The sequence below is a fragment of the Chroicocephalus ridibundus genome, chromosome Z (genome assembly GCF_963924245.1).
Source record: "Chroicocephalus ridibundus chromosome Z, bChrRid1.1, whole genome shotgun sequence".
NCBI lineage: Eukaryota > Metazoa > Chordata > Aves > Charadriiformes > Laridae > Chroicocephalus > Chroicocephalus ridibundus.
In genome coordinates, this window is record NC_086316.1 from 75263053 (window position 1) to 75276632 (window position 13580).

At 60.0% G+C, this 13580-nt stretch overlaps 2 protein-coding genes across 4 annotated transcripts; one reads left to right on the top strand and one right to left on the bottom strand.

Moving 5' to 3' along the window:
• Nucleotides 1–3998: 3998 nt before the first annotated feature.
• Nucleotides 3999–6693, bottom strand: LOC134508633 (B-cell differentiation antigen CD72-like). 2 transcript variants are annotated; one of them, XM_063320474.1, is made up of 6 exons: nt 6495–6693; nt 6292–6384; nt 5471–5764; nt 5188–5336; nt 4881–4972; nt 3999–4691 (listed from the first exon to the last, which is right to left on the bottom strand). In XM_063320474.1, exons 1-6 carry the CDS (start codon nt 6637–6639, stop codon nt 4550–4552), a joined length of 915 nt encoding a protein of 304 aa, XP_063176544.1. In that variant the 5' UTR covers nt 6640–6693; the 3' UTR covers nt 3999–4549. The 2 variants fall into 2 exon arrangements, with proteins under 2 accessions (XP_063176544.1, XP_063176545.1); XM_063320475.1 differs by having other exon boundaries at nt 6282–6384; nt 6495–6689.
• Nucleotides 6694–8268: 1575 nt separating this feature from the next.
• Nucleotides 8269–13506, top strand: CD72 (CD72 molecule). Of its 2 annotated transcripts, XM_063320241.1 has the most exons (8): nt 8269–8442; nt 8529–8618; nt 8842–8931; nt 9480–9794; nt 10294–10442; nt 10771–10922; nt 11864–12031; nt 12359–13506. In XM_063320241.1, the coding sequence occupies exons 1-7, from the start codon at nt 8358–8360 to the stop codon at nt 12000–12002; spliced, it is 1020 nt and encodes a 339-aa protein (XP_063176311.1). In that variant the 5' UTR covers nt 8269–8357; the 3' UTR covers nt 12003–12031; nt 12359–13506. The 2 variants fall into 2 exon arrangements, with proteins under 2 accessions (XP_063176311.1, XP_063176312.1); XM_063320242.1 differs by lacking the exon at nt 8842–8931.
• Nucleotides 13507–13580: the final 74 nt, after the last annotated feature.

Consider the following 13580-nt stretch of genomic DNA (forward strand, 5'->3'; position numbering starts at 1 on the left):
CCCCCGCTCACCGCCCCTGCCTGCCCTGCAGTCCACAATGAGGACGACAGCCCCTGCGAGAACGTGCCGCTGGGGCCGGTGCCCACGGAGCCCAGTCCAGGTGAGATCCCAGCTGTGGCCACCACCGTGGGAACGGCCCGGTGCAGGGTGGGCAGTGGGTAGTGGCAGTGGGACCACGGGGTGATGTCATGGGTGCTCATCTCTTGCAGGTCGCTGGCCCCGGCGTTGGCGTTTCCCCGCAGGGCTGCTGGCAGGCAGCCTGCTGCTGCTGCTGGTTGCCACCGTGGCCCTGGGGGCTTGCTGTGAGTCAGGGTGAGGGCAGCAGGGTAGGGGGTGGTTTGGGGAAGGGGGAAGAGTGCCAGGAGCAGGTTTGAGGCTGGATGAGAACTGGACTGCTGTGGGGTTATCAGGGCTGTGGGCTGCCAGGCCTGGGGGTTGCCTGGGGCTGGTGGTCCGGGGCTGGTTGCTGCCTCTTGCATGGCCACCCTGAGCTGCCCTCCATCCGCCTGCACTGCCCCTCACTGCCTTCCCCTTCCATTGCCTCCGCTTTCCCTTCCCTCTGCTCTTCCTCCCCTTACCCTCCCCTTCCCTCCTATTACCTTCCTTTTCCCTTCCCATTGCCTCCTATTTCCTCCCACTGAGGCTCCTGGTGCTGGGACTCCCGGGTACCAGGTGGGTGCTGGGCATGAACCAGGCAGTCAACAGCTTCTTTTCCCCCAGCATTTTGTGCAGGTGCATGGTGCCATCTCTGAAGGAGATATCAAAATTATCATGATAAACTTCAGGAGCTGTATGAGAATCTGTGTAAAGAATAAGTTGTTTCATCTTGGCCATCTGCACCTCTCCCACCTTCACCAGCCATGGGTAGAGGTGTTGGGCACTGCCTGGGCATCTGTTCCTGGCCATGGGACCAATGCTTGGGCATGGGCAGTGGTCTGGCCTTCCTGCCCAAGCTAAGGGTCTCTGGGACTGCAGCTGCATGGGGGGTACCACGGGGCTGGCAGTGGGCTGGGAGCACGGTGGTGGCACCTCTCTCATGCTCCTTCCCTTCACCGTCTGTGCAAGAACACCCTACGGGAAGATAAGCAACTTCTACTGCTCTAACGATTTTCCACGGATCTGTGAGAACCCCCCGAATCTGAGCAGCCCATCCAAGACCCTCTTTCCTCTCCCGGCCAAGGGGTGAACTCTGTGACTCCCTTTCCATCGCAGGACTGAGGGACAGAAGCTGGGGTGCACAGCAAAGGCACCCTTCCCCTCCTGCACAGCTACATCTCTGCACACTGTTGCCTCAGCTGGTTTGCAAAGCTCTGGGGATACAGGTTGGGAAAAAAGGCGTCTGCATTTTAAAACCAGACTTGTGGAAAACAGACTGTATTTCTGTGTTCCACACTCACGCCCATGTCCCTGCCCTCCAGCCCCCGTTCCCCCAACCCAGGGAGGGGATGCCGGTACCAAGCCCTGCTTACCTCTGCTGTCTTCTGCTGAGGCTGATTTGCAAGGAAGGCCAGGCTGGATGGGGCTTTGAGCAGCCTGGTCTAGCGGGAGGTGTCCCTGCCCATGGAAGGGGGGTTGGAACTATGTGATCTTTAAGGTCCCTTCCAGCCTGAACCATTCTGTGGTTCTGTGTGTGATTCTGTGCCTCTTGCACTTTGTGAAGCTGGGTATGATGGTGCTATTGGTGCCCCGACACTGTCCCCCTCGGGGAGTCCTTTGGTTTTACTGGCTGCCCCTCATCTCTCTCACTGGCTGCCACTGGCTCCTGTGCTGCCCTTTCTCCTCCCTCCATCACCTGCCCTTGGCCACAGCCTGTCCCAGAGCTGAGCTTTGTTATCCCAGTTGGAGAAGAGCCTTGATCCCAGGATGAAGATGGAGCACATCCTCCTGGGCATGTGATGGTCCAGGCCCAGGGAGGACATGCTGGTGGAGGGGGAACATCAGGCAGGATTTACCAAGAACAAGTGATGCCTGTCTGTCCTGCCTGCTGCTGTGGGAACACTGGGCTGTGGATGAGGGGAGAGCAATGGGGGCCATTTGTCATGAACTTTTGACGTCTGGAACATGGTCTCCTTGCTAGCAGAGTGGGGAGATGTGTCCAGGAGAAGAGGAGAAGAAGGTGGGTGGAAACCTAGATGAAGGGAGGGCTGCAGAGGGGTGTCAGTGATGCCCTCATCCAGCTGACAACATCTCTGTGGGGTTGATCCTGGCCCTGTGTCGTGGTTTTGGCCAGAATGGCCAATCAGAACAACAGATGGCCCTCCCCACCCCCTCTCCTCAGAGAGGCAAGGAAGAGATAAGGAGATTTAAGAGTTTAGAAAAATAATTAAACTACTTTAGTGAAAATAATAATAAATAAGAAAAGAGTAAATAATAATAGAATAATAAAAATTAAAGAAAAAAAATGTATACAATATATACAAACCTGTATCCACCTCCCAGGATGACGATCGCATCACCAGCAGACACAGGGAAAGTCCCAGACTGCAGTCAGCGACAGGCGGGAGCTGAATTCTGGAACTAGAGTGGGGAATGCTCGGATCAGGATCAAAGGCAGACGAAGAGACAGGGTTCTCCTCAGACGTCGGCCATTGAAGAAAAAGCGAGCCAGAGCAGCCTTGCCCCTTTGATCCCTGAGCTTTTATACTGAGCGTGGTGCATATGGGATGGAATAGCCTGTTGGTCAGTTTTGGGCCACCTGTCCTGTCTGCTCCTCCCTGCGGGTGGGATCCCTCTATGCTTCTCCACTTCTGACCCTCTTACCAGCCTTATCAGGTCTTATCAGTCTGAGAGTGAACAGTTTCTGAACAATATGCTGTTAATTTCAGACTTCAGTCAGTTAAAAGAGGCCCAGCTAAAAAGTAAAACTACAAATCAGAAAATTGGTTCTGTTTTACCTCAAACCAGGACAGGCTGATGCTCCTTGAAGCCTTCACTGGTGGCCTGGATGATGGGATGGAGAAGGCCTCAGCCAGCTGCTGGGCGATACCAAAATGGGCAATAGTGGATATACTGGAGGACAGGACTGGTGTTCAGAGGGGCCTGGAGAACCTGGGTGATGGGAGCCTGCTGGGCTTGGATGGGGGAAAGGGCTATTCCTCCAGCTGGGAAGGGAGGAGAAACCCCACACATCAAGATGAGCAAGTAAGCAGGCATGCTGAACAGGGGACCCACGAACCAGAGGCTGGACAGGAGTCAGCAGCATGTCCTTGGGGTGGCAGAGCCCAATGTCACCATGGATCGTGGTGGCTGGACCTCAGGGCTCCATGGGCAGGGAGCCTGCTCTTCTGTGGGCACTGGGGAGACCATGTCTGGGCTCCTCAGCACAAGCCAGACAGAGCAAGTCCTTGTTTTGAACGATAACTGAGATTGCAGGGCACCTCCTGCAATCAGGTCCCAGCCTTCCAGCCTCGCCATGCTGTGGGCTGGCTCCACCAGCCTCCTTCCACACCTCCTCTCCCAGCAGCTGCCCACATCCAGCTTCAAAAAGTGGTCTCTGCCTTATTCCCTGTCTAAAAGGTGTCTTTCTGCAGAAACTCTCAGTGAGAGGGTCAGTGCTGCCCCTGGACTCCCCCACCCACCCCAGCTGGGTTGGGGACAGGGGTCCCGCATCACCCCCCTGGCTGCTCAGGTCCCACTATGGTCTTAGGCTTCTTTCCCCCATGGTGGCAGGGGTCTCCCCTTTCCCCCGTGTTCTCAAGCCTCCTCAGTGCTCGCCCCTCCCTCCCACTGTCTTAACGCTCCTCACCTCACCCCCAATTTCCTCCCATGGCCTCAGGTCTCCCTCATTTGCCTTCCGTGATCTTGGGGATCTTCACTGCACCCCCATTTCCCCCATGGCCTCTGGGATGCTTCATTCACACCCCATGGTCTCTTGAGTGCTCTTGAGTGGGCTCTTGAGTGCACCCCTTTTCCCCCCATAGTCTCAGGGTTCCCTCATTCACCCGCCATGGCCTCAGGGCTCCCCAGTGCTCCGCCATCTCCCACATGGTGTCAGCAGATTCTCGTGCTGATGGCACCACTGCCTGCACCTTCCCCAGCCAAGGCCCAGCCCCAAGCCCTGGGCAGGTGACGGAGGCAGGAGAAAGGGCAGGATGGTGGCTGCCGATGCTGAGGGAACGGACAGGCAGTAAATCCACAGGACTCCCCAAAGAGGCCAAGTTGGGGACACCAATGGGCCTTCATCCCCGAGCTCTGAAGAGACGCAAATGGCAGATCTGTGCCATCAGTGCACCAGGGAAGCCTTGGGGCAGCACAGCAGGCGGGAGCTGGGATTCGTACCAGAGTCCCGGGTCACTGTGAGCTGCGCTGGCCGCGGCACACGGGGACACAGAGAGGGACAGTGCAAGGTGGTATAAGTGCATGCATGAGTGCAAGAGAGGGGAAGAAGGTCTTTTTTTTTTTTTTCCATGAGCCTTGCTTTAAAATACAGACACCCTTTCTCAGCACTTTGCAAGGCGGTCGAGGCAATGCGTGCGCAGGGGAGAGGGTCTCAGGATGCACCCCCAGCTCCTGTCCCTGAGTCCTGTCACAGAGTTGGGTAGCGGCGCAGTCAGGCCTTGGCCAGGAGAGAAAGGAGGGTCTTGGATGTGTTGATCAGCTCCGGGGGTTTCTCACAGATCCACGGGTACGGTTTCCACCATTTTGAACTCTCTGTTTTGCTGTTAACTGACAGCTTGCATTCTACAACATACCTAGGAGAGAGGGCACGTCTCAGAGGGGCAGTGACAGCATCTTCACCATGGGCACCTCTTTCCACACGTCCCAGTGTCGCTGGGGTGGGCAGGGCACCTGGCACTAGAATCAGTCTGAGGAATGGCCATGTTCCTCCTCCCCGGCATGGCTAAGGGGCAGGTGGTTGTGCCAAGGACTGCTGCACTTACGTTGGCTTGCTGTCCCGCTGGAAAACATCCACCTTTGTGTCAGAAAATTGTGCTCCAATCCAGTAAATGGCACCATTTGCCCACATAAAACCCTGGGGGGAGAGAAGCTGTGGACCACTTGCCCCATGCCCAGCACTCGCCTGGTGCCCGGGAGTCCCAGCACCGGCTGTGCTCATTCCCTGGGACGAGCCCTGGGATGGGAACCCAGGGCTCACTGTGCCATCCCAGCACCTCCACAGATGCCACTGCCACTGGCCCCACCATCGCCCCCACCCTCCTGCAGCGTCACAGCCCCCCTGCTCTGTACCGGCATCGTCCAGGATGGCCAGTTGCCTTGCATGAGCAGCTGAGCGTCTTTCTTTCTGCAGTCTTCATAGCTGGCCCAACAGCTCTTCTTATCCGCTGAGATGAAGAGGCACTTGCTCCTGTAGAGCACCCAGCCCGAGGGGCAGCACTCTGGGGGTGGGGACACAGCTCAGGCACTTGCCCTCCCACGGATGCTCAAGGGGGCTCAACCCGGCTGGGATCAGCTCCCACATCTGCCCGGCAGCATCACTGCCTGTTCCCCCTCAACCCCGCCACGGCCCTACCTGTATTCACGCATGCACGCAGGCGGCTCACGGTGCTCTCGCTGCTGTTGAGCTTCCCCAGCACCTCTTGCATCTCCTGCTGCAGCTCAGCCAGCTCCTGCCTGGCGTCCCCCAGCTCCAGGTGGCTGCCGTTGCCCTCCCGCCAGGCTCGCTGCAGCTCCGCTCTGGCCCACTCCAGCTCCAGCCGCATCTGCTCCAGGCTCTGCTCCCGGGCACTCACCTCCTGCGAGAGGCGGCCCCGCTCGGCCTCGTACTCACGGGAGGTGTCCTGCAGGCTGCGGGTGACCTGCCAGTCTGGGGACAGGGTGGGTGAGCTGGGACAGCGGGATGGCACAGCCCCCGGGAAGGGGGATGTGGGACTGACCCTGCTCAGGGGGTAGGATGGGCAAGTCCAGGGCATGGGGAGAGGGACAAGGCAACCCCAAGGATGTCAAGGGGAGGCAATGGAAGGCAATGGAAAGGCAATGGGTAGGAAAGGAAAGCAGTGGGAGGCAACGGAAAGGGAAAAGGAAGGTAGTAGGAGGCAAGGGGAAGGCAAGGGGAGGGTAAGGGAAGGGAAAGCAAAGGGAAGGGAAAGCGGAGGCCATGGAAGGGGAAGGCAGTGAGGGGCAGTGCAGGCGGATGGAGGGCAGCTCAGGGTGGCCATGCAAGAGGCAGCAACCAGCCCCGGACCACCAGCCCCAGGCAACCCCCAGGCCTGGCAGCCCACAGCCCTGATAACCCCACAGCAGTCCAGTTCTCATCCAGCCCCAAACCCGCTCCCGGCACTCTCTGCCCTTCCCCAAACCACCCCCTACCCTGCTGCCCTCACCCCGACTCACAGCAAGCCCCCAGGGCCACGGTGGCAACCAGCAGCAGCAGCAGGCTGCCTGCCAGCAGCCCTGCGGGGATGCGCCAACGCCGGGGCCAGCGACCTGCAAGAGATGAGCACCCACGAGCATCACCCCGTGGTCCCACTGCCATCACCCGCTGCCCACCCTGCACCGGGCCGTTCCCACAGTGGTGGCCACAGCTGGGATCTCACCTGGACTGGGCTCCGTGGGCACCGGCCCCAGCGGCACGTTCTCGTAGGGGCTGTCGTCCTCATCGTGGACTGCAGGGCAGGCAGGGGCGGTGAGCGGGGGGGCCGCGGCAAACTTCAGGTCGGCATAGACCACGCTCTGGGCCATGTCTCGGGCTGCCTTGGTGGCCCTGGCAGCTCCTGCTCCACTGCACTCGCCCCCTCTCTCAGGACTGTAAAAGAGAAGTGCGGCTGGTTTCTGCAGAAGCAGAAGTCTGCTGTGAGGTGCGGCGGACGGGAAGTGGAAATCACAGCAATGGGGACCAGCGCTCTGCCATTGGCCCCAGCACTGCCATCCCGTCTCTTTCCACGCCCCGAAACTGCTCAGGGTCCCCTGAGATGGCGGTGGGGCGGTGCAGCTCGGAGTCACGGAGCTGGGCAGGGCTGCCGGGCTCAGTCTACTGAGAATCGACCCAAATCCTTGCGTCAGAGGAGAGTGGAGCCGGCTTCCATGTGGCAACAAGTGGCTCTGGGGCTGGGCCCATCTTGGGTGGAGGTTCCCCCTCTCTGCACTCTGGTCCAGGGTTTGAGCATTGCTGCTGTGCAGAAAAGTTCACCTTAATGCCTAAAAGGGATTTCAACATTGCAGCGTGAGCTCTTGCTCTTTTCCCCTTCTCCTGGCCACATCTCCCCACTCTGCCAGCAAGAAGACCACAGGGGACCATGTCCCAGTCTTCAAAGGGTCCTGATAAATGGCCTCCACTGCTCTCCCACCGTCCCCAGCCCACTGCTCCCGCAGCAGAAGGCAGGCAGGTCAGGCAGGGGCCACTTGTCCTTGGTAAGTCCTGCTGGGCTTCCTGCAGCCACCACCATGTCCTCCCTGGCCCTGGACCACTGCATGCCCAGGAGGATGTGGTCCATCTTCTTCCTGGGAATTGTGTGGGAGCTGCTCAACCTTTAGCTTTCCAAACCTCCTTCCTGCCCCGTTTGAATCTGGCTGTGATTTTTGCCTTTCTCCGGTGATGGAGGACTTCCTCTGCTCTTGCAGATGTGATGGAGAGTGGCCTTGCAATGCTGTGCTCCCCCAGTACCGCTGCACACCCCCAGTCCTGTCCTAGGAACTGGCTGTGTCCAGATGTGCCCAGCTGGTCCCCAACTCAGTGCCCCTTCCGAACCCTGCCTTCCTCTGGATGCAGTTCAGTAGAGACCTCTGAGATGCTGAGGGGATGGGGGCTGGGACTGAGGAGGAGACGCTGTGAGTGCTGGGGTTGTAGTCTGGGGAAGAGAAGGCAAAGTGGGTGTCATTGCTCTGTGCAGATCTCTGGCAGGCTTTGGAGCGGTGCTAAAGCCGGGGTCTTCCAGGAGGAGACCAGGGAGAGGACGAGGCAGCGACACAAGCTACACCATTGGGGAATTCCCAATACCAGAGGTCAGGAGGGGAAATCTGCATCCGTGAAGAGCTCCAGCCCTCCCCAGGGCTGTCCCCAGGGCAATGTTCTCCTGTGTCCAGGCTGGCCCTGCTCTCCCCTAGCTTTCTGCTGGCCCAGAGATTTGGGTCCATCCTTGGTTTGTCACTGCCCTGACCTCAGGCCATGATGCCTTGGCTCCGTGCTGGCCCAGGGGGACCATGAGCACTTTCAGGACGTGGGAGGGGACGGGCCAGTGGTGCTGGGACCAATAAGACGGTGCTGGTCCCCACAGCTGTGCCTCGCTGGTCCCATCTGCTACATCTCAGAGCAAACTTCTGCTTCTGCAGACACTGCCACACTTCTCCTTTGCACCCCTGAGAGACGACGCAATCGCCAGTGAGCAGGACCATCCTGGAAAGGCATCCTGAGGGCAGGGTGGGAGTCAGCAGGTCTCGGGGATTGCCCAGCGCTTGCCCACATGGCCCAGAGCATGGTTTATGCTGACCTGAGGTTTGCCAAGGTGATGGGGGGCCGGAGCATGGCCAGCCAGGCGCTGGAGGCAGGTGAGAGCCCACAGCACCCTGCCACACTGCCCCTGCCATGCCCAGCCTGGTGGGCTCAGCCGCTCTCTCCTGCCTTCCTCCAACAGCCCTTGGCATGGATGAGGCGGAGAGCCCCTACGAGAACATGCAGCCGGAGCCGACGGGGCAGGACGGGGACGGGGCCCAGCCCAGCACAGGTGAGTTCTCAGTTGGAGCCCAGGGGACCCGGGGAGGTCCTGGCACGGGGAGTGGGTGGCATTTCGGGGTACTCCCGTTGCCATCCTTGAAGAGAGGAAGCGCCCACACTGTGCCACCTGTGCCACCACGCTGCCATTTCGCTGCCCGCAGGCGGGAGGTCTGGGGGCTGCCAGGGGTTTCCCAGCTCGCCAGGTGATGCCTCCGGTTGGTTGTGTCTTACAGGGCGCTGGTCCTGGCGGTGGTGCATCCCTGTGGGGCTGATGGTAACCTGCCTGCTGCTGCTGGTGGCCACTGTGGCCCTGGGGGCTTGTTGTGAGTCAGGGGTGGGGTAGGCACTTCTGGGGCTGGGGGTGGCTGGGCAGCATGGGGAGAGGGAGGCAGCTGGGCTGGGGTGGGTGCCATGGGTGAGAAGCGTGGGGGGGTGAAGAGAGGCATGTCCACGCACCATGCTCATGGCTGGGTCCCTCTGCTCTGTCTGCCGCAAGCTGGCCTGTATCCCTCGCACACCATGGGTGCCTCCCTTGCCTCCCATCACCCATCTTTCCCACCTCATTCTCCATTTCTGCTCCCCTTCCTTCCCTTCCAGGCGTTTCCCAGCCTTGAATTGCTGCACCCTCCCTCCGTGCCCCTGCCCTGCCCAGTCTGTTCCTACACCTTGTCCTGCCTTGCCCTGCTCTCCCCTGCCAGGTCCTGCCCAGCCCCTTTCCTGCCATGTCTCTCCCATCCTTTCCCATCCAGCATGGACACCTCCCTGCCTTGCCCTGCCCATCCTACCCCCCAAGGAGGGTCAGTCCCATGTCCCCCTGCCCAGGGGGGATGTAGCTGGGCCTGCTGTCCCAGCTCACCCACCCTGTCCCCAGACTGGCAGGTCACCCGCAGCCTGCAGGACACCTCCCGTGAGTACGAGGCCGAGCGGGGCCGCCTCTCGCAGGAGGTGAGTGCCCGGGAGCAGAGCCTGGAGCAGATGCGGCTGGAGCTGGAGTGGGCCAGAGCGGAGCTGCAGCGAGCCTGGCGGGAGGGCAACGGCAGCCAGCTGGAGCTGGGGAGCCTGAGCGCCGAGCTGAAGCACCTCACGGGCGTCCTGGGGAAGACGGAGAAGGAGATGCAGGAGGTGCAGGGGAAGCTTAATAACAGCGAGAGCACTGTGGCCATCCTGCGCTCCTGCACGGCTATAGGTAGGGCAATGGTGGAGCAGGGACGGGGTACCCCAGGGAGCTGGCACCCCTCCACAGGTGCAGTGCGGAGGTGCACTGGCTTTTTTGGCCACATGGTGGGGACAGGTTGGTCCAAAGGCTGAATCACAGAATAGTGGGGGTTGGAAGGGACCTCTGGAGATCATCTAGTCCAACCCCCTGCCAGAGCAGGGTCACCCAGAGCAGGTTGCACAGGAACACGTCCAGGCGGGTTTGGAATGTCTCCAGAGACGGAGACTCCCCCACCTCTCTGGGCAGCCTGTGCCAGGGCTCTGCCACCCTCAAGGAAAGAAGTTCCTCCTCATGTTTAGATGGAACTTCCTATGTTCAAGTTTGTGCCCGTTACCTCTTGTCCTGTCAACGCTATGCCTGGAGCAGAGGCTGAGCCTGTGATGTCCGCTGGGAAGATGTGGGGCTGTTCCCAGTCCCCCCCAGGGCATCTGTGGCTGAGCAAAGACCTGAGCCATGCCCCTGCCCCCAGATTGCTGCCCTTCAGGCTGGCTGATGTACAGGGGCAAATGCCTCTTCATCTCGTCGGAGAAGAAGACCTGGGAGGACAGCAGAGATGAGTGCGAGAAGAAATATTCTCAGCTCCTGGTCACCAAATCCTGGAGTCGCTGGACCGTGCCGGTAGGGTGCTGGGGGAGCTGAGGGAAAGGGCTGGTGCATCCAGCCCTGGCCTCCCCAGGTGGGCCAGCACCATTCTGGGGGCCCCTGGTTTGCCAAAACATTGGAGGGTGCGAGGCTGATCTCTGGATGTGGTGGACATGGGGCAGAGAGCCTCCGGCACCCCTGGATGCTTCCCAAGCTGGAGGAGGGCACCAGAGCTGCTCAGCTGTCCTGCCCCAAGGATCTCCAGCCTCAGGGGCTCCTTGGGGAGATGACCACCCCCAGCAAACGCTGCAGCACATAGGTACCATGGAAAAGCCACTAAAAGGCCCTTTTCCTCCTTCCCCAGGCCTTCCTGAAGAATGCAGACATCCCATACTGGATCGGGCTGCAGAAGAGCAGCTTCCCCTGGTATGACTATGGCTGGCTGGATGAAGGGGACGCAGAAGACGAGGGAGTCTCGGATGCCTGGTTTTGGGTGGACGGCTCCCTTTATGAAAGGTACCCAGCAGCACAGCCTCTTCCCAAAACCCTCTCTCCTCCAGCATGGCTTTAGGAAGCATTTTAAATCCCAGCGGTACCCAGTCCCAGGCACAAGCACTGGGCAACAAAGAGCATGAAAGCAGCTGAGGCCGAGGGGAGGCGGGTGCAGTGGTGCGACGAGATGCTCAGAGGCTGTGCAAACGGAAAGCCGAGGCTCAGGTGGGGCACGTGCAGGGCATGCACGAGCCGGAGGCAGCGAAAGAGGACAAAAGAAACCACAGGGTTTATTTGGGGTCTAGACAAAGCGTTCGAGCACCACCTCTATCTATCCCCCACGTGCCTCCTTGGTCCCTCCTTGAGGGGAAATTGAGCCTTGCCGCCCGCAAAGGGTCCCGGGGCTCCTCCCCGCCACGTGCACCCCCTCCCCGGCTCGCCACGGCTTCCTCTTGTGGTGTCTGAGAGCAGTGGGGAGGAACAGACCCATCTGGCTGGGTACCGGGTGCTCAGCCCCTGCCCGCTGCCGGTGCCTCCATCCTCAGCCCCGCTCTGGGGGGCTGCACCCCACCATGTCCCAGGGCAGCCCCTCCGTCCATCCACACGCTCTCGGGGAGGACCGGGCTCCCCCCACTGCCAGGCGCTGCGGGGATGAAATATGCCCCAGCAGCGAGGCTGAGACTCAAGCAGGGAGGAAGCTCAGGGGAGTCGCAAGGGATGAAAACCTTTTGCAGAGGGTTTTCTCAGCCTGCCCCAGGAAGGGCAGGGATGCATCAGCTGAGGCTTCGGCCTGTGAAATCAGTAGGGGAGGACTGGGGTATGACTGCATTTGCAGTCTTTGACTGCAGCATTCAACCCCTCCCCTGCGAGCATGCAAGAGGCAGCCCTCAGCAGCCCTGGCTGCCTCGGTAGGGAATGGTGGACATGTCGATGGTGGCCCCCTGATGTGTTGTTTCCCCATCCAGGCCGTGGCAGGCGAAGTCGAATGGGTCCTGTGCCATAATAAGCCGCGGGAACATCAAAGCTGCCCAGTGCGCTGGTCCCGAAGACCTGCACTTCTGGATCTGTGAGAAGGCGGTGGGGCCGAGCGCCCCTTTCATATGATGATGGCCGCTGGCCCCGGCATGGCTGCGGTGAGTGTGCCCATGCCAGGCTCTGCTGCGAGCCCTGGGGTGCGTGGGGACTGTGGGGTATGCGCGGAGGACAGCGGGGAGCCCGGGCCTCTGCCTGGGGCATGCTGACCCCCTCCCATGGAAGGGGATGTGTCGGATGGAGCCTGCCTCCATCCCTTTGCTGTCATGGCAGCCCCTCGTCTGCAGTAGCTCAAGAGACACCCCCAAGGTGCGGTGCAGCAAAGGGGCAAGATGGGGGAAACCCCTTTGCAAGCTGCCTTCCCAGCCCCGCTGCGTGCAGTGGAGGCTGGGCAGCACCTCACTCTCATCCCCCGCCTTCCCTTGCAGCACCTGCACCCCGCACCGCCTCCACCTCAGCCTTGCTGCACCCCTGCCCGGCATGTCCTATCCACGCAAGTGAAACACTTCCCTCTCTCAGACCCCTGCCCTCAGGCTGCCCAGGTCCTTCCCAGCGATGCTCAGGCATCGCGCAAACTGCGGGAGGCGGCAGTGGCCGTTTCCCCCCCCAGCTGATGCGCTTCAGCAGAGCAGTACGGGTCCCACATCCCAGCCCCACACCTGCACAGGGTCCGCTGGGTCCACCTGGGGATGCCCGGACCCGGACGCAGAGCAGAGCAAGCCCTTCAGCCATGCAACAATCCCCAGCACGGAGCCAACTGCGCTGCTGGGAGGCGAGGACGTGGGAGCTGGGGACGCCACAGCCCCACAGCTGGCCAGGTCCCCTCCCCACCGCAGGGACCTTCTGCCTGGCCCCATCCCAGGAGCAGCTTGGCCTCGGCTTTCAGGCAACCCAGCAAGAAACTGCCTCGGCGCCCAAGGAGGAAGCTGTGCCTGAACCTGCCAGCACCTGTGCTCGCGGTTGGGTTTTTGTTTTTTTTTGGTGCTAATTAGAAAGTAGAGCAATGACCCTTAGGATTGTATGATGCGATGGCGCCTTTCAAAAGCAAAAGCAACTCTGGCACGTGCAGTGGACTGACGCTTTGCGAGACAAGTCATCAGGATTTTAAATAGTTACCACACACGTGGCGCATGCAAAGATTAAGCAAAATAGCCCTGATGTAACACTGCAACCAGACAAAGAGCAGAGGAAGTCATGTTCAACCAGGCAAAGACGCTCTCAGTTTATTACGAGGTCGTGTGTGCCATATATAGTTGATTAATTGCTATGTGAATTAGCTTGCTTGAAGAGCTAAAGGGTGTTAAAGGCAGGCTTTTTGGAGGTGGCACATGTCACTCCTCTCTCCCATCTGCTGTCTGAACCCACTTTGTAGCAATAAAGAGACACAACTTGTCTGCTCTTTGCTTCCTTGTGTACCACTGCAAACACAGACCCAAGAGCACGAACCCAAAGAACCTAAATAATAAATGGGAATTTAACTGAAGCCATTTCAACTGAGATGGCCACTTTGGGGGCATCGAGATCTTGGCCTGAGCCAGTCTGGCTTGTGGTCCTTGAGGGGCTCCCCAGAAGCCCCAGGCAAGACTGTGCAACCTTTTGGGGCCGGGGATCCCCTCCGGGTCTGACCTGCATCCAAGAAACAGAAGTGGC